At 40.3% G+C, this 23436-nt stretch overlaps 1 protein-coding gene across 5 annotated transcripts in view; it reads left to right on the forward strand.

The window, feature by feature from the left end:
* The first annotated feature begins 1079 nt into the window (after positions 1-1079).
* LOC138428927 (small ribosomal subunit protein uS17m) overlaps positions 1080-23436 on the forward strand; it is a 37648-nt gene continuing 15291 nt past the window's right edge. Inside the window, exons 1-6 of one of the 5 annotated variants that reach the window (XM_069569872.1) lie at positions 1080-2310; positions 5591-6036; positions 7732-7816; positions 14731-14857; positions 15459-15551; positions 19286-23127. In XM_069569872.1, the coding sequence (XP_069425973.1) occupies positions 1660-2310; positions 5591-6036; positions 7732-7816; positions 14731-14857; positions 15459-15551; positions 19286-20328 (2445 nt within the window). In that variant the 5' untranslated portion in view covers positions 1080-1659 and the 3' untranslated portion in view covers positions 20329-23127. Of the gene's footprint in view, positions 2311-5590; positions 6037-7731; positions 7817-14730; positions 14858-15458; positions 15552-19285; positions 23128-23436 lie in introns of those variants that run through there. The other 4 variants (XM_070289484.1, XM_070289483.1, XM_069569873.1 and 1 more) reach the window with 4 other exon arrangements.

Genomic DNA, 23436 nt, shown 5'->3' on the forward strand with positions numbered 1-23436 from the left:
TCACAGCACGCCAGGCCTCCCTGTCCATCACCATCTCCCGGAGTTCACCCAAACCCATGTCCATTGAGTCGGTGATGCCATCCAACCATCTCCTCCTCTGTTGTCCCCTTCTCCTCCTGCCCTCAGTCTTTTCCAGCATCAGGGTCTTTTCCAATGAGTCAGCTCTTCACATGAGGTGGCCAAAATACTGGAGTTTCAGCTTTAGCATCATTCCTTCCAAAGAACACCCAGGACTGATCTCCTTTAGAATGAACTGGTTGGATCCAAGGGACTCTCAAGAGTCTTCTCCAACACCACAGTTCAAAAGCATCAATTCTTCAGCACTCAGCTTTCTTTATAGTCCAACTCTCACATCCATACACGGCCACTGGAAAAATCATAGCCTTGACTAGACGGACCTTTGTTGGCAAAGTAATGTCTCTGCTTTTCAATATGCTATCTAGGTTGGTCATAACTTTTCTTCCAAAGAGTAAGCATCTTTTAATTTCATGGCTGCAGTCACCATCTGCAGTGATTCTGGAGCCCCCCAAAATAAAGTCTGACACTGTTTCCACTGTTTCTCCATCTATTTGCCATGAAGTGATGGGACCAGATGCCATGATCTGCATTTTCTGAACGTTGAGCTTTAAGCCAACTTTTTCACTCTCCTCTTTCACTTTCATCGACAGGCTTTTTAGTTCCTCTTCACTTTCTGCCATAAGGGTGGTGTCATCTGCTGTGTAGGTTGGTCATAACTTTCCTTCCAAGGAGCAAGCGTCTTTTAATTTCATAGCTGCAATCACCATCTGCAGTGAGTTTGGATGTTTTGAAAAATCGCCAAACTGTTTTCCACAGCAACTGTATCATTTTACATTCCCATCAATAACACATAGGAGTTCCGATTACTCCACATCATTGCCAACACTTACACTCTGTTTTTTGAATAGTAGTCATCCTAGTGTCTGTGACTTGGTACCCCATTGCAGTTTAACTTGCATTTCCCTAATGATGAGTGATATGGAACATCTTTTCGTATGCGTATTGGTCATTTGTATACCTCGCTTGAAGAAATGCCAGTTGAATTCCTTTGCCTATTTTTTAAAAAATATTCATTTTTATTTATTTATTTGGCTGTGTCAGATCTCAGTTGGGGCATGGTGAATCTTTAGCTGTAGCATGTCGGATCTAGTTCCCCAGACCACCGGTGGAATGGGAGCATGGAATCTTAACCACTGGACTACCAGAGAAGTACCCCTTTGCTCATTTCAAAATCTGGATGCCTGTTTGTTGTTGACTTACAGGAATTTTTTGTTCATTCTGGACCTTAATCCCTTATCAGATAAATGATTTGAAAATATTTTGTGGATTGTCTTTTCACTCCATTATTACTGTTCTTTGATGGAAGGAAGTGTTAAATACTGAAGTCTAATTTATCCACTTTTTTTCTCTTTCGTTACCTGTGCTTTCGATGCCATCTAAAAGAAATATTAATAACTGCCGAAAAAATATCATGAAGCTTCACTCCTATGTTTTCTTCGAAGAGTTTTATAATTTTACCTCTCACATTTAGGCTTTTTGATCCGTTTTGAATTAATTTATGTATGTGCTGTTAAGTCTAAGGTCCAATTTTATTCTTTTGCATTTTCCCAGCACTGTTGAAGTCTCTCCCTTCCCCGTTGAATGCCTGCATTAACAGATAAGCATTTGCATTCGCTTTTGGCGAATTCCAATTTTATCTCCGTTAAAAGAATTCCATTCTTCTCATCAGTATACTTGTATTATATATTCAATCGTTATTACTATATCTTCAGCTTCGTCAATGTAAAATTGGGGAAGGGGCGGTATTTCAGGACTGAGGAGAGCGACGCCTTGTGTGGTCGCCTAGGGGACCGCGCGGCGCCCCCCGCTGGAGCTTCTGATGGTCACGGGCTCCGGGAGGGTCCTGGGTCCTCTCTGAAGGCGCAGTTCCGCGAGGCCGGGAGTGGAGGCCGGGGACCGGGTAGTCAGCGCGGCTCTGGTGAGAAGCCGACCGAGGGAAGCGGGTGGGAGTTCCCAGCCCGGCCTGTGGGAAGAGGTCGGGCCCCGGCACCGCCGGCGCATGCGTATCGCCGAGCCGGAGCCAGCGCGGCGCGGCCGCCATTGCTGGGAGGCCTTCGTCAGAGCCTGGCTGGCCCCGGCGGCTGGTCCAGCCCCAGGGGCCCCGTCACTGGGCGTCATTGGCTCAGGCATCCGGGCCCTCATCACCTTCTCCCGCCTCGGTCGGGACGGGCGGCGGCGGCTGCGGCGTCAGGGGGCGGAGCCGCCCGCGGCGCCCTTTGTCTGTGCAGGCGGGTGAGTGCGGCGCCCGCGGGCGGGTGGCGGGCGAGGGTGCTGGGCGGGCGGGGGTCACGGGGCGGGGAGCCCTCGACTCCGAGCCCCCCAGGCGGCGCCCTCTGGCTTCTCGGACCCCCTGTTCCCCTTTCATGGGAAGGCCTCCCCATTCCCAAGATTACAAACCTATTTTCCTCTAATATTTTCTGCAATTTATTTTTGTATAGGCGTGGGCGGGTATCATTTTTGGAAAGTTTTTCCCATCTTAAGAGTATTAACAGAATCACCTTTATTTTCGTCTAATACTTTTAAAGGATTAAAAAAAAATTTTTTTACATTTTAACCTATTGGGTATTAATTTTGTGATAACCTGTAAGATAGAAAAATGCCTTTCTCCCCGGTGATCTTGCCGTCATCTCTTTCCCACTGAATTGAAATGACACTTATCTATTATACAGACGTTTGTATACTCACATCTGTTTCTAGCCTGTTACACTGCTCTCACAGTTTCTGCTCTGATAGCATTTTGGTTTAATATAAAATAAATTTTAATATGTGGCAGAGCAGATCCCTGTAATTGTGTCTTTTGATTTAATGAATTTTCTGTTTCTTTTACTTACTTTGAATTGTGGGAAATATTAAAGGTACAAAAATTACCATTTTCCAAGAGACAGACTTGATCATGACACTTAGTAGGTGCTCTTATTAAATGGAGAATATTGAAAGTCACTCTGTTTCTGAAAACTTGTATACTTCCCTGATGCCATCAGGATAATGTTTTAGTTTCTTAGCAGTGACCTCAAAGTCCTTTTCTTCCAAGGGGAAGGCGTATTTTAAATTCATGGCTGCAATCACCATCTGCAGTGATTTTGCTTGCTACTTAGAAAAAAAACTATAACAAACCTATACAGCATATTAAAAAGCAGAGACATTACTTTGCCAACAAAGGTTGGTGTAGTCAAAGCAGTGGTTTTCCAGTAGTTATGTATGGATGTAAGAGGTGGACTATAAAGAAAGCTGAGCGCTGAAGATTTGATGCTTTTGAACTGTGGTGTTGGAGAAGACTCTTGAGAGTCCCTTGGAATGCAAGGAAATCAAACCAGTCAATCCTAAAGGAAATCAACCCTGAATATTCATTGGAAGGACTGATGCTGAAGCTGAAACTCCAATATTTTGGCCACCTGATACAAAGAGCCAACTCATTGGAAAATACCCTGATGCTGGGAAAGATTGAAGGCAGGAGGAGAAGGAGACTGTAGAGGACAGAATGGTTAGATGGTGTCCCCAATTTGATGGACTTGAGTTTGAGCAAACTCCGACAGTTGGTGAAGAACAGGGAAACCTAGCATGCTACAGTCCAAGGGGTTGCAGAGTTGGCCATGACTGAGCGACTGAACAACAACAAAGCCCTTTATGACCTTAATATTGTGTACTGCTTTGCCTTCCATCCTTGCACTTTATGTTGTAGGCATACCAAACTGCCAGGACAGGACCCAAAACCCTCTGGGGAAAATGCATTAATTAAATTATATCAAAATTATATCAGAAAAGCCCATGTGCCACATATTTTGAAAAATACTTCCTTTATTTGAAAAGAGCAAAGGGCTTAAAATTAGAGACATAAAATTCTTGCAACATGTGTTAGAGAAAGTATCCTTAATATGTAAAGAGACTTGTTGAAAAAAGAAAAGTGTAGGACTTCTCTGGTGTTCCAGTGGCTGAGTCTGCTCTCCGAATGCAGGGGGCCCTAGTTCAACCCCTGATCAGGGAATTAGATCCCACATGCCACAGCTAAATACCCCACATGCCGCAACTAAGACCCAGCACAGCCAAATAAATAATAATAATAAAGGTGAAAATCCTAACTTATAAAAAAAAGTGGACAAAGGATATGCACAGGCAATTTACAGATGAATTACAGGAAACCAATAAACAAAAAAGTGCTTAACCTCATAAGTAATTATAGAATGCAAATGAAGACAAAGATGCTTTTCACCCTTTAGACTGGGCAAGTGTATCAATATTGGTGCTAACAAAGTGTTGAGGCAAATGCAGAGGGGCAGGGCCCCGGTTGTACCATTGAGGAAGTATTTTGAGTGGCAGTATGACTACACTTAGTAAAATGTAAAGTGAGTTCACTCTGTGGCTCAGAAATTCTATTCTAAGATCTGTCCTGCTGAAATACTTGCACAGGTGCACAGGGATGTGTGTACAAAGATGTTCATTACAATATTGTTTGTAATTTAAGAAAGGGATACCACTTAAATGCTAACTATGAGTGTGGTTAAACATATTGTGGTAGATCTGTACAGTGTAATATTGTGCTGTTATAAAAGTAGAATAAGGTAGTTCGTTATGAAGTTAATAAAAGGAAAGATCTCTAAGATCAGCATTTCCAAAGGTGTGTTTTATGGAACCCTGTTCCCATCAGATGCCATAAAAAGTATTCTCAAACTAGCTGTATTTGTATACAGGGTATAATATACTTGAAATATTCCTCATTCCCTTGGGTTCATAGGAGGAGAAACCTGGCTTCCTAACATGGTTAATACAGTTTTTGTTGTTGTGAATATATGGTTTTCAGGTGCTTGGGTTTGAAACCCCAAGACATTCTTGTAAATTCAACCTGGCTCTTCAGACCATGGGACCTTCTTAGAGTTTTTGCTTGATAAAATAAAGACCTGATCCTTAAAGTGCTTTTAAGTTATTCTTGAAAGATCTTCCTATTAGTGAAAACTGGTTGTAAAATGTTAGATTCCTGGCATGTCTTGGCTTGAGTGGCTTCTTCCTCTAACAGGACCATTCCATTGGAACCATAGTTTCCTTTCTTTCTTCCTATTATTTCTCAGAAATGGTTTTATTCTTTGTTTCTATCAGTAGTTTTTGAGAGTTTTTCAGGTCAACTTTTGTGAACAGAGAACAAATATATTCTCATGATTATTAACATCAATACGTTTCATTCTGTTATTGGTACTGGTGAAATGCCTGTTTTTTTCTTCTTTCTGAGGAGAAAGCCACTCTATTTGAAAGTCTTTCTGTGGGAAAGGACCACATGTTTTCTGTTCCAAGAAGAGAGTGGGAGAGGACTAAGGCTAAATTTGTTGTAGTTGCTGCTTCTGTATCTCTCTGCTCTTTGAGACATTCTAAAACTGCTTTTTTGATTGTTTTAATGAATTCCACCTCCTGCAGTGCTCTGTCTTTATCAATGAACAGTGTGTATGTCTCTTTTTAGACTCCATAGGTCTCTAGGAGACCAACACTGCTGGAGTTCTTCTGCTGACTCTGATGCATCTCATTACAGGTGCTCAGCCTGAAATTGTATCTCTCAAAATCTCTGCCTGGAGGCAGATTCGAATATCATAGTGATGTATGTACATGTAGGATTGATGCCTTTAGTGAAAAAAACAACAACAACAGTGTAATAGCCAACTTCAGGAACCTCCACATCTCAACTCTACATGAACAAGGCAAGATCCTGAGAGTGGCTGCCCTGGGAAGCAGAAATCACTCTCATGGATATCCACTGGCTCCTGACCCTCTCATGAGATCAGGCACCTTTAATACCTGCGACTGGCTGTTGCCTTTGAGGCACTGGAAAATCAGCCTTCAGGGACTGACAGGGCTGCTGAAGCTGTTAGAACTGATATGTCTCCTGACTGTCGTGCCCAAAGAGAATAAGCCTTTGGTGACATTACAACTGAAGGACTGCAAAGAGGTGCAGCCATCCTCGTGGAGGACTGAATCCAGGTACTCAAAAAGGAAGGTGAACATTCTGAAAAATGGAAAGAGTGAAATCTCCTTTTTGTATTGGAAGTGTCATCTTTTTAATAATTTTCAATGTTTATTTATTTATTTATTTTTGGCTGTGCTGGGTCTTCCTTTGCTGTGTGCAGGCTTTCTCTAGTTGCAGCGAGCAGGGGCTACTCTGTAGTTGCAGTGCGTGGGCTTCTCATTGCGGTGGCTTCTGTTGTTGTAGAGCAGAGGCTCTATAGTGCACAGGCCTCAGTAGTTGCGGCATGTGGGCTCAGTAGTTGCAGCTCATGGGCTCTAGAGCACAGGCTCAGTAATTGTGCTGCATGGGCTTAGCTGCCCCACAGCATGTGGGATCTTCCTGGATCGGGGATTGAACCTGTGTCTCTTGCATTAACAGGGGGATTCTTTACCAATGAGCCAGCACGGAAGCTGTAGAAGGATCATCTTTTTTTATTTTTTTAATCTTTTTTTAAATTAATTGATTTTTTAATTGAAGGATAATTGCTTTACAGAATTTTGTTGTTTCCTCTCAGACATCAACATGAATCAGCCATAGATGTACATATGTCCCTTCCCTCTTGGACCTCCCTCCCATCTCCCTCCCCATCCCACCCCTCTAGGTTGATACAGAGCCAATGTTTGAGTTCCCTGAGACTTAGAGCAAATTCTCATTGCCTATCTATTTTACATATGGTGATATAAGTTTCCATGGTACTCTCTCCATATGTCTCTCCCTCTCCTCCCCTCTCCCCATGTCCATAAGTCTATTCTCTATGTCTGTTTCTCCACTGCTGACTTGCAAACAAATTCATCAGTACCATCTTTCTAGATTCCATATATATGTGTTAGTATATGATATTTATCTTTCTGTTTCTGACTTACTTCACTCTGTATAATAGGCTCTAGGTTCATCCACCTCATTAGAACTGACTCAAATGCATTTCTTTTTATGACTGAGTAATATTCCATTTGTATATGTACCACATATACTTCTTTATCCATTCATCTGTCAGTGGACATCTAGGTTGCTTTCAAGTTCTAGCTATTGTAAACAGTGCTGCAATGAACATTGGGGTACATGTTCATTGTACATGTGCATGTCTTTTTCAATATTTGTTTCCTCATGGTATATGCCTAGGAGTGAAATAGAAGGATCATCTTAAAGAGAGTAGAGGAGATGCCTGGACTTTGAGTTTAGGGATGAGTTTATGCCCTTAAAGAGTAAGAATAACTTCTCAACATAAGTTCTCTGGATCACATCATCTCAGTGGTTCTCATCTGCCACTTGGAATCATTTGGAGACTTCAGAATTTAAAATGCTGTTGCCCAGGTTCACCTGAGATTGTTAAATCCAAATCTCAGGGAAGAGGGGCTTAGCACTGGCATCTTTTTAAAATCTCCCCCCCCCTCCAAGTGAGTAGCTAGTGCTAAAAACCAGTGAGTACCCCTGAGCTTCCCATATGTCACAACAAGGGGAATAGTACCACAGAAGAGAGACAGCCATACTTTAAATTCCTCAGTGTAATAGAGGAACAGGAGTGTCAGAGTTATGTCACCCAGCCTTTAGGCTTATGTCTTACAGGGCTTCTCTCTAAACCATCTGCCATCCTGATATAAGACAAAGGGTGCAAGATTTAGGTGGAGCTTTAATATCATTCCTTGACAAGATTCTTCTCTTCTTTTCTCAAGAATGCCCTCTCAGGATGCCACACTTTCCCAAGAAGGAAACACAGAGAAGGAAATGAATGTTGGATCACAGACAGTCATGTCTCAGGTAAGTTCAGTTTTGTTTGTTTTTTTAATAACTTTATTTTTGGGTTTTTTTTTTTTTTGGCTGTGTTAGGCTTTTGTTGCTGTGGGGGCTCTTCTCCAGCTGTGGCAAGTGGGAGCTACTCTAGTTGCGGTGTGCACGCTGCTCATTGCGATGGCTTCTCTTGTTGCAGAGCATGGGCTGTAAGGAACATGGGCTCCGTAGTTGCAGCTCCCAGGCTCTAGAGCACAGGCTCAATAGTTGCGGTGCACAGACTTAGTTGCTCTGAGGCATGTGGGATCTTCCCAGATCAGGAATCAAAGCCATGTCTCCAGCATTGGCAGGCAGGTTCTTTACCACGGAGCCACCAGGGAAGCCCCAGGTAGGTTGTTTTCCTCTCCTCTGAAATGCCATGGTGGTTTGCAGAATGTAGGTACTTTTATTTTTCAGTTCTCAGAACTAAGCTCCCCAAGTCCAGAGCCCTTGAGATTCCTGTGACAGAGGTGACATAACTGTATGTGGCATTTCCCACGCACCTTCCATACCTCTTTATAGCTCTTCTCTCCTTCAGCATTTTTATCAGCCTGTAGATTCCTGTCTGTCCTGGATGTTGTGAAGGCAACACAAGAAGCCGTAGATTGTCTTTTAATAGTGCATGTGTGCGTGCTCAGTCGTGTCTGACTCTTTGTGACCCACCAGGCTCCTCTGTCCATGGAATTTTCCAGGCAAGAACACTGGAGTGGGTTCCCATTTCCTACTCCAGGGGATCTTCCCAACCCAGAGGGCAAACCCACATCTCCTGCATTTTCTGTATTGGCAGGCGGATTCTTTAAATCACCCTTCCCTGAAACAGCTCACTAGCATTTAAACACTTGCCATTTAGTCTTCAAACAATGAATGATGCCCATGTCACTGACCACTTGGAGGTAATGGAATTATTAATATTCCTGAGGACCTCTGCTGCCACAATTTAATGTGGCAAATTAATGCCACAAATTAAGCCTGCCTCAGCATCAGTCCTTCCAGTGAATGTTCAGGACTGATTTCTTTTAGGATTGACTGATTTGATCTCCTGGTTGTCCAAGGGACTCTCAGGAAAGTCTTCTCAAGCACCACAGTTAGAAGGCATCAATTCTTCAGCACTTAACATTCTTTATGGTCCAACTCTCACATCCGTACATGACTATTGGAAAAACCATAGCTTTAACTCTGTGGACCTTAGTCAGTGAAGTGATGTCTTTACTTTTTAGTACGGTGTCTAGGTTTGTCATAGCTTTTCTTCCAAAGAACAAGCGTTGTTTAATAGCATACTCTATAATTTACCCAGTCATCATCTTTATTGTCTACTTTCCCCTGCTAAAGTTTCATAAAGGAAGAGAATTTTAGTCTCTCTTGTTCACTAGTATATCTCAAGCCCTATAGGTGACACATAGGAAGCACTGAATAAATATTCTTTGAACAAATAGGAATTTTGCATATGATAAAGGTCACATCTCAAACCAGTGGTGAAAAGATGGTTTATTTGATAATCAATGATATTTCTGTGGAGCCATGTGGGAAAAGGTAAAGTTGAATCCATACCTCATACTTTACATCAGAACAGTCTTCAAATTGATCATATATTTAAATATGAAAAACTAAGCCACAAAAGTTACACAAGAAAATAATTTGGGAATTCCTTTATAACCTTTATTCCTTTATTCCTCTATATTCCTTTGAGAATCTAGAAGCTGTAAAAGAAAAGATTGATGAGAAAGAGAGAGGGGCAGGAGAGAGAGAGAGCCAGCTGAGCAAAGGGCAGAAGACAGAAAGGAAAAGATTATTTTCGGAATCATAAAGGGCCCCCAGGAGAGTTAGTGGGGTCCTAAAGGACCTTTCACAGGACTTAAAGGATAATAAGGAAAATCTTGTCGTGAACCAAAGGGGACACTTGAAGAAGGAATTTTGGTCAACATTGTCACCTTCAGTAACAAGAAAAATATTAACTATACTTAACGGACTCAATGATATATTTAAGGAGATTTTCAGGTAGAAGATTAAAAGTGCCAGCTGTCAGCTTCTGGCTGGTTAAAGTAAAATGTGAGAGGAAAAGATAAACTAGATAAAAAACCATTACATATAAAGGAAACAGACATGAAAATATGCCCAACCTCGCTAATCATCAGGGAAATGCAAATCAAAACCACAGTGCGCTGTCTCCTCACACCTGTCAGAATGGCTGCCATCAAAAAGAACAGAAATAACAAATTTCGGCGAGGATGTAGAACCCTCATACACTGTTGGTTGCAGTGTAAATTGGTGCAGCCACTATGGTGAACAGTATGGAGGTTTCTCAAAAAACTAAGAATAGAACTATCACATGACCCAGCAGTTCTATTCCTGGGTATATACCCCCCAAAAAAACTAAAGCACAAATTCAGAAAGATACATGAACCCCAGTGTTCAAAGAGGCATTATTTACAATTGTCAAGACATGGAAGCAACATCAGTGTCCATGAAGAGATGAATGGATAAGGATGTGGTGTATGTATACAATGAGATTATTCCTCAGTCATAAAAAAGAATGAAATTTTGCTGTTTGCAGCGACATGGATGAACTTAGAGGGCATTATGCTAAGTGACATAAGTCAGAGAAAGACAAATACTGTATGATATCACTTTTATGTGAAATCTGAAAAATACAACAAACTAGTGAATAAAACAGGAAAGAAGCTGGCTTGCAGATATAGAGAGCAAACTAGTGAGAACCAGTGGGGAGAGAGAATAGAGGAGGGGCAATACAAGAAGTAGGGGATTAAGAGGTACAAACTATTATGTATAAAATAAGCTACAAGATTCTATAACACAGGGAATATAGCCAATACTTTGTAATAACTATAAATGGAATATAACCTTTAAAATTTGTGAATCACTATATTGAATACCTGTAACTTAAATAATATTGTACATCAACAGTATTTTAGTTTTTTAAAACATCAAAAATATATATATAAAGGAGCCAGAAATTATTGAGTTTTAAAATAAAACTTTCTCATTCACACCTCTCAACATGTGCCCAGCTCAGCTACATTATAGAATTGCTGTGAATTGCTGTTTACTTGAATGGGAGTGTGTGTGGCAGTTATTTCTATGAGTTTCCTACTACTTTGAGTTTGTGAAGGATAAAGGGTGGGGCCAAATGGCCTATTTCTTCAGCTCACAGAAAGAAAAATAGAGAGAAAGCTTTCAAGGAACTATACCTGAGGAACTATGCTCCAAGAGCCTCATCTGCCTATGGACCTGGTGTAGATGATAAGATCCCAGACTTCAAATTGATGCCATAATGGCATCAAACGTAGGGGTCTTGAGGAAGATGAGTGAAATTTACATGAGGAAGGGATGTGAATATTTACCTTCAGAGGGTAAACAGTAGCAGGTTGTATTTCCTGAAGATGGCACAATTTCTCCCATTCCATAGGCTCCTTTTATACTGATTTAACTACTCTATCAGGAGAGGTGTGATTGTGTTCCTTCCCCTTGGATCTGGCTTGTGACTGTGGTGGAACTGAAACCACGTGACTCTTGAGGCTGGATGAAGAAAGGTGGTTCTCTTGGGAATTTTGCATTTGGCATCCAGCTACCATGCCATGAGGAAGCCCAGGCAGCCTGTGGACAGTCTTGTATGGGGAGGACCGAAGGCATCTGACTGAGCTTCCAACTTTCAGCCAGCACCGACTTGCCAGCCACATGAATGAGCCTCTTAAAAAGTGAATCTTACAGCCCAAAGTTGAGCCTCCCAGCTGAAACAAAATGGAACAAAGATGAGCTGCTCCTGCTGAATATTGCCCATGTTACAGATTCTGTGAATAAAATAAATGATTGCTATTGTTATGAGCCACTAAATTTGGAGGTGGTTTGTTATACAGCAGTAGATAATGACACAATTGATACCACCCCTACTGAAGTCAGCTTGACAATATGTGTCAAAATTGCAGATTCATATACTCTTTTGCCAGACATCTCATGGGGAATGGATTCTAGAGACAGACTTACATACAATAGCAAAATAATATCCTTTTAAGATATTTCATTGCAGCATGATTTATACTAACAAGAGAGTAGAAAACATCTAAAATGTCTGTTAGTAAACTGGTTACATAAACTGTGGGACAGTGGCACAATACCACACAGCTATAAAAAGAAAAAAGGAGGAGGAAGAAATCTATGAGCTGATGTGGAGGGATTTCCAGTATAAAGTGTTCAGTGAAAAAAATCAGAAGCAAAAGATTACCATAATATGCTACTTTGTACAAGAAAGAAGGGGAAACAAAAATACATAAATGAATCCAACGCTTGTTTGAGGGAAAAGAGACATTGAAAGGATAAACTTGCATCTAGTGAGATTGGTTACTTGTAAGACTTAGATGGAAAAGGGGTGAAAAAGAGGGAATGGAGGTGGGCAGTATGCAAGGAGGGCTTAAAATTGAAAATAAACAGAAATAAGTGAGCCCAACTGTATTTCAGATTACTGATATAACCACACTGAAAATGCATTAACTTTTGAAACTAAATCATTACTTGTACTCTATGTCCTCAGGCTAGAAGCAAAACAATTCTCAATACTGAACTCTCATTTGTAGGCTTGTTCTGTGCAGAGGCATGTTCCCTGGTAGCTCAGCTGGTGAAGAATCTGCCAGCAATGCAGGAGACACCAGTTCAATTCTTGGGTCGGGAAGATCCCCTGGAGAAGGGATAGGCTACCACTCCAGTATTCTTGGGCTTCCCTGGTGGCTCAGACTGTGAAGAATCTGCCTGCAATGCTGGAGACCTGGGTTCAGTCTCTGGGTTGGGAAGATCCCCTGGAGGAGGGCAAGGCAACCCACTCCAGTATTCTTGCCTGGAGAATCCCCATGAACAGAGCAGCCTGGTGGGCTACAGTCCTTGGAGTTGCAAAGAGTCAGACACGACTGAGCAACTAAGCACAGCACATGTGTCAGCAATACCAAAACCACTTTCTTTACAATCTAGGATTGAGCAAATAAATAAACACATTGTCCATAATTTTGTTGTTATTGTTTAGTTGCTCAGCTCAGTTCAGTTCAGTTGTATCTGACTCTTTGCGACCCCATGGACTGCAGCACACCAGACTTCCCTGTCCATCACCAACTTCCAGAGCTTGCTCAAATTCATGTCCATCAAATTGGTGATGCCATCCAACCATCTCATCCTTTGTCATCCCCTTCTCCTCCTGCCTTCAGTCTTTCCCAGCATCAGGGTCTTTTCCATTGAGTCAGTTCTTCGCATCAGGTAGCCAAAGTATTGGAGTTTCAGCTTCAGCATCAGTCCTTCCAATGAATATTCAGGACTGATTTCCTTTAGGATTGACTGGTTGGATCTCCTTGCAGTCCAAGGGACTCTCAAGAGTCTTCTCCAACACCATAGTTCAAAAGCATCAGTTCTTCAGTGCTCAGCTTTCTTTATGGTCCAGCTCTCACATCCATACATGACTACTGGAAAAACCATAGCTTTGATTAGATGGGGGCTTCCCTGATCACTCAGTTGGTAAAGAATCTGCCTGCAGTGCAGGAAACCCCAGTTCAACTCCTGCATTGAGAATATCCGCTAAAGGGAATGGCCACTCACTCCAGTATTCTTGTCTGGAGAATTCCATGGACTGTATAGTTCATGGGATTGCAAAGAGTTGGACAAGACTGAGTGACTTTCACTTTTCAGTTTGACTAGATGGGCCTTTGTCAGCAAAGTAATGTGTCTTTTCATAGCTTTTCTTCCAAGGAGCAAGCATCTCTTAATTTCATGGCTGCAGTCACCATCTGCAGTGATTTTGGAGCCCAAGAAAATAAAGTCTCTCACTGTCTCCATTATTTCCCCATCTATTTGCCATGAAGTGATGGAACTGGATGCCATGATCTTAGTTTTTTAAATGTTAAGTTTTAAGCCAGCTTTTTCACTCTCCTCTTTCACTTTCATCAAGAGGCTCTTTAGTTCCCATTTGCTTTCTGCCATTAGGGTGGTATCATCTGCATATCTGAGATTATTGATATTTTTCCCAGCAGTCTTGATTCCAGCTTGTGCTTCATCCAGCCTGGCATTTCATATGATCTGCTCTGCTCTGTTTATTTATAAGTTAAATAAACAGGGTGACCATATACACCCTTGACATACTCCTTTCCCAATTTGGAACCAGTTCATTGTTCCATGTCCAATTCTCACTGTTGCTTCTTGACCTGCATACAGATTTCTCAGGAGGCAAGTAAGGTGGTCTGGTATTCCCATCTCTTGAAGAATTTTCCAGTTTATTGTGATCCACACAGTCAAAGGCTTTTGCATAGTCAATGAAGCAAAAGTAGATGTTTTTCTGGCATTCTCTTGAAGGGAATTATAAGATCAGAGAGAGATGGGTCAGAGAAGGGAATTACAGATATGAGAAGAGAGGATAGAATGAACCCTGCTATGTTGGATTAGATTTAGAGATATCAGTATGGACCCCTGGTGTTTTGTTTTGTTTTTTAACCAGTCACTCTCTTGACCTATGGGTTTTAATAAATATCAGTAAACATAGGGTTAGATATGGAGTTGTGTGTGTATACGTACATCACTGTATATATTCCCCTCTTTCCTAGATATGACCCCTGAGAGGGCCTAGAAGAAATGGTACTCCAGTAGCACTGGATGCAGCTAGTGCCCAGATCTTGGGGTCTAAGTGCCATTTTTCATTAAAGGGAACCAGGCATAGCACTTAAGGATTTGACCAACAGAGCAGAACATGACAGACTGCCTCCCTGTATCAGCTGGGGAAGCAGAGCAGCTCAGTATTTTACCACTAGAAGGAATCAGGGATCCTTTGTCTACTGCACCACCTTTGACTCTTCCCTTAAGGGCCCCTGTAAAGGAAAAACAAAAAGGTTTCTGGCTGAGCAGGGATATACTTGATGTTTCAGGAATCACTGACATTCCAGGACGTGGCTGTGGACTTCACCAGAGAAGAGTGGGACCAGCTGTACCCTGCTCAGAAGAACCTCTACCGAGATGTGATGCTGGAAAACTATAGGAATCTGGTTGCACTGGGTAAGGAGGGCATCTCTGTAAGTTGTGTCTGATTCTTTGGGACCCCATGGACTTCGGCACACCAGGCTCCTCTGTCCTTTACTATCTCCCAGAGTTTTCTCAAATTCATGTCCATTGAGTCGTTGATGCTGTCTAACCATCTCATCCTCTGTTGCCCCCTTCTCTCTTTCTTTTCAGTCTTTCCCAACATCAGGGTCTTTTCCAGTGAATCAGCTTTTCTCATCAAGTGCCTATAGTATTGGAGCTTCAGCTTCAGCAGTAGCAGTCCTTCCAGGGAATATTCTGGGTTGATTTCCTTTAGGATTGACTGGTTTGATCTCCTTGCAGTCCAAGAGATTTTCAGGAGTCTTCTTCAGCACCAGTTAGAAAGCATGAGGCCAGGATGGAAGAAAGCCAGTCAGTTGGAGACAAGAGACCTCTGATTCCTGCTTTCTCCTCTGGTGAAATGTGTTGACTCTGAGATGGGTAGCTTTATTTTGCTGCCTCAGAAGCCTCCCCTTTCCAAATCCAAAGACCCTAAAGATAAAAAAGTTTGGAAATGAGTTCTGAGACTTTTGTTCCCTGTGTAAAATTCTAAGATACACATTTTCCTCTTGAACAGGGCATCAACTGTATAAGCCAGAGGTGATCACTCAGTTGGAGCAGGAGGAACAGTGGATGATGGGAAGAGTCAGCCCACCAGACACTCATCCAGGTGAGAAGAGAACATTTGAGTATTTGTGACTCAGTGAAAGAAAATAGTCACTTTTGAAATACTTAATGGAGTGTGCTCTGAACATCTCCCTCTGGGATTTAAAGGATATCAAGGCATTTTTAATGGGTGTGGTCCTGGGTTGGGATGATCCCCTGGAGAAGGAAATGGAAACCCACTCCAGTATTCTTGCCTGGGAAATTTCATGGACAGGAGAGCCTGGCGGGCTACAGTCCATGGGGTCCAAAAGAGTTGGACATGACTTAGGCAACTAAACAGCAGCTGCAGCAGAGGCCTTTTAAAAATTTCAGTTCATATTTGACATTTTTCCAAAGTAGAAATGACTATTTTTTTCTGATTAAATAGACGAAATATATATATACTTACTATTTAAAAAATTTGCACAACACAAAAATTATTTTGAAAGTTTTAGTTTGTTCATAAATACCTTGATATTACAAATCTCCACAAAGCACTTTCTTACTATTTTTTTGTTTATAATCCTTTCAGGATTCTTTAAATCTTTTTCTTTTCCATCCCATTTTAACCTATTTTTCATTATTTTTTTTCTTTTTATTATCAAACATGTTAAAGTTGTCTAAAATCCGTAGCCTTCGTTCTCAGTCTCTTGTTCACCTTTGTGATAGGATCCCTGTCATACCTATGTTACTAAAAATTTTTTCTTGGAGATTACCACTAACTTCCTTCCAGTCAAGTCCAGTGGCTAAAACAAACCACCATTATCATGTTGTATGATCATGTTGCATTTGACTGTGTTGAATTGACTCTTGAAAATTGTCTCGCACCTTGTCTTTCACACCATTCTTGCCTCTTGTAGCCTCTCTCTTGTCTCCCAGCCTGTTCTTTTTTTAAATTTATTTATTTTTAATAAATTAGCAAGGGTAAAGCAAGGGTAATTGCTTTAATAAAGCAAGGGTAATTTAATAAAGCAAGGGTAATTGCTTTACAACACTGTGTTTGTTTCTGCCATACATCACCATGAATCTGTCATAGCTATCCTACCTGCTCTTTGAAATACCTTCTCTCACTCTTTATTCTTCTAAAGGCACATATTTCTTATGGACTTGGTGTTCATTCTTCAGTACTGTGCTTTTAAGTAGCTTCTGTATGTCATTTTTCCATTTCTACATTTCTAGCCTCAGTAGTTCATGTACATACTCTTCCCAGAGTTTAGATTGTATTTTTGTTTATGAATGTCATACTGTCATTTTAATCAAGTATTTCAAACCTTGGACCTATTGACTCTCTACTCCTTTAAAACATCCTACTAAGTGAGACTTCTTGACCAAAAAAAACCCCAAAACTCCTAAATCATAGCTCCTTTTTGTGGGCATACTGCCTGGTTATATTAGGAAACAGTGGACTGATGGGTATGTGCCAGATACCAAGTCATTAAGCCAGGTTAATATATCCCATCTTGATTCTTTGCTCAGACACCTTGTTTCATCATTTGGGCTTGGTTTTCTATCATTCAAACTTGAGCTTTCTGAAGCTGACTCTGATTCGGTTGTCTTTCTTGCTTATAGTGCTCTCAGTTATCTTAGGTAGGAAAACTTATTCCTTTTTCAGCCTCATTGGACCTAAATTTTTAGCCTGACAGGTGCTGCACCCCAGTGCTCTAAACCCTGTTTAGAGGCTGATAATTAAAACAGTTTGTCAAGAATCCCTAAGCACTTTTCCTGACAATGATGAGTAACATTATTTTCACAAAGCTTCCTATCCTGGAACCTGGAAAATAGGAAACTAAAGAAGGAAAATGAAAGACTCCCTTTTCAGGCAAATTGCCAGTGTAGGTGCCCACACAGAAACCTGAGCTGTTCTTTCCCACAGGTACATATGCTGCCATGTGAAGGAGCCATACTGTCTCCCATTATGTCCCTGCCCAGAGACTCCCAACTCGAGAAAATAATTACTACACTCAAGAAAATTTCCAGGTAATTCCCTGGCAGTTCAGTGGTTAGGACTCGGTGCTTTCACTGACAGGGCCCAGGTTCAGTCCCTGGTTTGGAATTTAAGATCCTGCAAGCTGTGCAACATGGCCAGAGTAGAAAAGAAATTTCTAGACTTCATTATCAGCTGTACCTGGGTGGTCAAGGCTTTTGGTCCTTGACCAAATGAGGTTGTATAAGTGGTTTCTTTGTATCCTCCTTGTCAGGGCAGGCAGCCTAGCAGTGTCCTCCAAGGAGACTGCTTGCATTTTTGCATTTTCCCGTGAGACACAATCAATTGTTTCTCTTACAAGGATGTGGTAGAATGTTTCTGTTGATGGAGGAACTGAGATAGAATGATCTGGCTTGTGCAACCTCATTCTGATGTGCCCTCTGGGGTATTGCTAGTCTCATTGTCTTGGGCATTAGCTGATGTCTATTTAATATCTAGAAATTCTCTTCCTAGCTAAGGTGAGACATGGAAAATGTCTGATGGATCTAGCAATGAAAAGGTTAGGAATGATATTAATGAGAGAAGTGACAGGGGAGTAATTAGCAAAACAATCAGTTTATACATTGCTGAGTAAACAGGAGGTTTAAAAAAAAAAAAAGTAGAGCTTGTAGTTGGACTTCCCTAACAGTCCAGTGGTTAAGATTCCACACTTCTAGTCCAGGGGGTGTGGGTTTGATCCCTGGTCAGGGAACTAAGGTCCCACATGCTGCTGGTACAGCCAAAAACTAAAAAACAGTATAGCTAGTACATATATGGTACTTCTTACAAGAAGCTCAAATGAGAAGGTGAAGCAAACAAAGAGGGTGACTGCTAGACTAGAAAGATGTGAAAGTGGCTCAGTTGTATCCAACTCTTTGCGACCCCATGGACTATACAGTCCATGAAATTTGCCAAGCCTGAATACTGGAGTGGGTAGCCATTCCCTTCTCTAGGGGATCTTCCCAACCCAGGGATTGAACCCAGGTCTCCCACATTGCAGGAAGATTATTTACCAGATGAACCAGGTAGCTAGACTAGAAGGTAGTGTCAAAACAGGATCATTCTAAGAAGGAATGATTCCAGCTTGTTTAAAGTGCTAAATGGAAGGGATCAGGGAGAATGTAAGTAGAAAATAGAAAAGATGGGGCAAGGTTCTAAAAAAATGGGAGTGGGATTAGAGACAAGGAAATTAGGGTAACCTCCACTTGCTACATGAGCTACAGTTCCTGGGGTTGAAAGGAGTTGAACACAACTCAGCAACTAATACAATACTTAGTACAGCTAGAAAAAGCCCACATGCAGCAATGAAGACCCAGCACAGCTGAAAATTTAGTAATAGTTTTATCATTTTAAACAAAAGTTTAAAATAGGAAGAAATACTTTTGAAATAAGCAGATAGTGGGCACTACAATAGAATAATCCACAGGTGAGATTGAGAAGGTCCTGGACTTGGCCCTGTGTTCTCTAAGCACAGTCTTTTCTGTCTCTCACCTCTGAGCACAGACTTTCTTATGATATTTCTTATTCTCCTTTCCGTTTTCTCCCAATTATGTATATTCCTGATGGATCTCTTCTTTTTATGATTACCACTCATATTTTAAAATCTCTCCCTGCTCACTGCTTCTTGTCATCCTCTTATAGTCTTTCCCTTTGTTACATGGCTTTATTTCAAAACTTTCAATGCCACATTTTCATTGTCTGCACTACGGTCAGTTTCATTTGGTTATATACTATGCCACAGTTTCTTTTTCATACAGAGAATACTGAAGTGTTTATATGTTCTGAATTTCTTTTAGATGGGGAGAATAGACCAGAAATTAAAAAATCAAACCATAATATTTCTGATGAAAATCAAACCCATGACATGATAATGGAGAGACTAACAGGAGACAGTTTCTGGTACTCCATCTTAGGTGGACTCTGGGATTTTGATTACCAGTTAGAATTCAACCAAGAAAACCAGCAGAGATACTTAGGACAAGTATCTTTTACCCACAAAAAGATCACACAGGAGAGAGGCCTTGAATGTAGTAGATTTGGGGAAAACTATAATCTAAACTCAAACCTTCTTATGCAACAGAGAATTCCTTCAATGAAAATACCCCTTAATTCTGACATACAAGGAAATAGCATCAAACATAATTCAGACCTGATTTACTATCAGGGAAACTACATAAGAGAAAATCCTTATGAATATAACGAGTGTGGAAAAATCTTCAATCAGCATCTTCTTCTTACTGGTCATATTCATACTGAAGGGAAACACAGTGAATGCAGGAAGGCCTTCAGCCAGAACTCATCTCTTGCTCAACCTCAGATGGTCCTCACAGGAGAGAAACCCTATAATTGTGATGAATGTGGGAAAAGATTCAGCCAGAGAATACACCTTATTCAACATCAGAGAATTCACACGGGAGAAAAACCTTTTATATGCAATGAATGTGGGAAAGCCTTCCGTCAACATTCATCCTTTACTCAGCATCTGAGAATTCATACTGGAGAGAAGCCCTATAAATGTAATCAGTGTGGTAAAGCCTTTAGCCGGATCACATCCCTTACTGAACATCATAGACTTCACACTGGAGAAAAACCTTATGAATGTAGTTTTTGTGGGAAAGCCTTCAGCCAGAGGACACATCTTAATCAGCATGAGAGAACTCACACAGGAGAGAAACCTTATAAATGTAATGAATGTGAAAAAGCCTTCAGCCAGAGTGCACACCTTAATCAACATAGGAAAATCCACACTCGGGAGAAATTGTGTGAATATAATAAATGTGAGAAAACCTTAAGCCACAGTCCTTCCCTTACTCCACAGCACATAACTCAGAATTTTTAGCTTTGTCCTGATGGGGGTGGTGGGGGTGGTAAGAAAATCATATGAATATATAAATATAGGAAAATTGGGGTTAGACCTTTTCATCCTGTTCAATATCAGATTATTCATAGTGGGGAGAAAGCTTATAAATAAACTTTTAATGCATAGAAGGCAAATAAATTTAGACCTTAAATTTAGCATATTATATTCCCAAGAGAAGTTATACATAATGAAAATATTTTATAAACAAGATTATATTAGGAGACATGTTCCAAACTTTTTTTAATGACCAGATATCCTGTAGGCAATGACCTATCATTATTCCCTTGTGATTTTTATGGCATACAATTTTTAAATTATATAAACATTAATTAATTGAGGCTATTGTGTAGTATAACCAGTCACATAAATTTGAAATAAATAGAAAAGAGCAATATTTCTCAAACTTAAAGTCATTTGTGTGTATCCTTTACCAATTTTATCATACTTAATGTTTACTTAATATTTTTAATAGGACTCAGGGTTTTTAGCCTTGTCCTAGGAAATATTATTTATGGAGATTGTGAGTTTTATATGCTAAATTATATTCTAATTTCCATCAAAATAAATATATAATTTTGAAGTTGAAAATATTCATTGGTGTACCATCTAAGTCTTCTGTACCATCACTTGAGAAGCCATGTTGTAGGATATGGCAATAATAATATTGTTTTTTAGGAATCCTTCCATTATTTTCATCAAACAGGTCCTGGGATCTCTAAGATGAGTCTTAGAGGAGACTGAGGGTCATATTGGTGAACTTTGAAAAGTGATTCAGAGAAATCTACTTTTCTATCCTGTTATTGTAGTTTTAAATTTCCCTATGGCAAATGTATATTTTTGAATCAAAATTGTTATTTCTGTTACATTTGCAGGTTTAAATAGAGAGGAGGTTTTATTTTATACTGACAGGGACTTTATAAGAATCCCTTCACCTGTCTGCATCACTGTGGAAGTCAGAAGTAGGGGCTGAACCAGAGGGTAAGTGGTGGTGCCACGCTGAGGCAAAGAACCAGGAAAGAGCCTTATTGGTTTATATAAACAACTAAGGAAGCATAGGGGCTTCCAGGTGGCTCAGTGGAAAAGAATCCACGTGCCAGTGCAGGAGCTGTGGGTTCGATCCCTGGGTTGGGAAGATACCCTGGAGAAGGGAACCCACTCCAGTATTCTTGCCTGGAGAATTCCATGGAGAGAGGAGCCTGGTGGGCTACAGTTCATAGGGTTGCAAAGAGTCAGAGATGATTGAGCATACATGCAAGTAAGTGTTACTAGTTTGTTTAATAATTCACTTTATTTATTGAAGTATATTTATGTACCACCGTTTTCCAAAAGGAATTTAAGGTGGTTAAATTTTATGATCACTGCCTTGTTTGACAGAAATCGCAGTTTGATGTTACAAAGCATTGTAAATATAAACCGTCATAAACCATGAATAGCTACATCTAGGGACCTGCTTGTTTCTGGGCTTTTTGTTTTTCTCTTGGTCTTCTCGGTCTTGGCTGAAGAAGCCATGAAACCAAGTTGGAACCCAGTCCCCTTGCTTTTTTTTTTTTTCCTTTTTTTTCCTTCCCCAGTCCCCTTACTTTCTCACCTTTCTTCTGACATATCTCCTAGCTAAAGACTTCCGCATTTCTTTATTCCTGTGAGAGACTAGATATCATAGGCCTTAAGTCAAAGCTGGAATGATGTAAATTCTTTTTTTAATTAAAACACTAAAAACCAAGAAAGTAATGAAATCATTTCATTGTGGAAGTTAAACTTTTCAAGTACATTTTTGTCCCACACATCAGTGGATGAAATAGTTAATAAAACCCTGAGATACTGGAGTGAGGGAGGATTTCCAGTAATATCATGTTTAAATACCTGTTTAATGGAGATCAATTTTTAAGACAGATAAGTTCTGAAAGTGTCTCTTCACCAAAGGGAGTAACATGTAAGATTTATTTGCTCTAAAGAGGCAGAGTATAGAGCTCTCAGGTTTCGGGAAGAGGCAGTGAGGCAAGATGAAGTCTCAGACAGCAGAGGTATAGGTTAAAAGAAGTAATGATTAATTACAGTTGGTGAAGCCTTTGATCAAAGTATGCAACCAAGAAAAAAAAAACCTGAATAATCCACAAAGAGTGCTAAAGGCTTCAACAGAAGGCAGTGTATCTCACACAGGGAAAGGAGAGCAGTACAGGATTTTCAGAAGATAAGCAGAATTTGGACAATTTCAGAAAAGAGGAGTCTGAACTGAAGGAGACCAGTCGGCCATGGATTTTCACCAATTCTTCATAAGATTAGAATCTGTTATCTATCCTTAGGGTCATAAATGATTATGCTTATGTTAACCGTACAGTAAACTATGTCATTCTGGTGTGAATTCATTCTCGTCCTTTGTTATCTTCAACATGTTCTAATTTAAGTGAATCCTAAATGTATTTATTACATCAAAATTCTAGGGAGTTATAGGAGTGGTTTACTCACTCAGAAACCTAACATTATGACTTATTTCTATTTTCTATTGGGCAAGATATTACCCTTTTACATATGTTAATTCATTTGGTTCCTCCAACCAGGTGATGTTGCCTTTCTTATATGAAAAGAGATACTGAAGGTTAGACATGATAATAAGTGATAATTTTTCAGAGTTTCTCAGACTGGAATGTCACTAGAACATGGATCGTCTTACTCCTAATCCAGTGGATAAAAACAGTGCCTGGAACAGTGTTTCATAGCACTCTGAAAACATTTGATAAATGTATTAAATTTAATAAAATGAATTGCTGCTCAATACCAAAATTTGTATGACTCTCTTTCTCAGAATCTCAGAGTAAAAGAGATTATCATGTTGATAGATTCTCTTATGTCCAAAGGGCTTAAGGGCTGGGAGAAAAATACTCATTTGGATTTTGATTAATTTTCAATTTATTAATTTAAGAAACCAAACAACATTCCTTAAGTAGCCAACATTCCTCTAATTATTCATAGATGTGCAAATAATAAATACTTAAGAATTTCTAAAATGAGATATCCTTACTCTTGTAAACACTGATCAGATTTAAATATATCTAAACATTTCATTAAAGTCACAGACCTAAAATTTCAAAT

This window comes from Ovis canadensis, chromosome 24 (genome assembly GCF_042477335.2).
Source record: "Ovis canadensis isolate MfBH-ARS-UI-01 breed Bighorn chromosome 24, ARS-UI_OviCan_v2, whole genome shotgun sequence".
Taxonomy (NCBI): domain Eukaryota; kingdom Metazoa; phylum Chordata; class Mammalia; order Artiodactyla; family Bovidae; genus Ovis; species Ovis canadensis.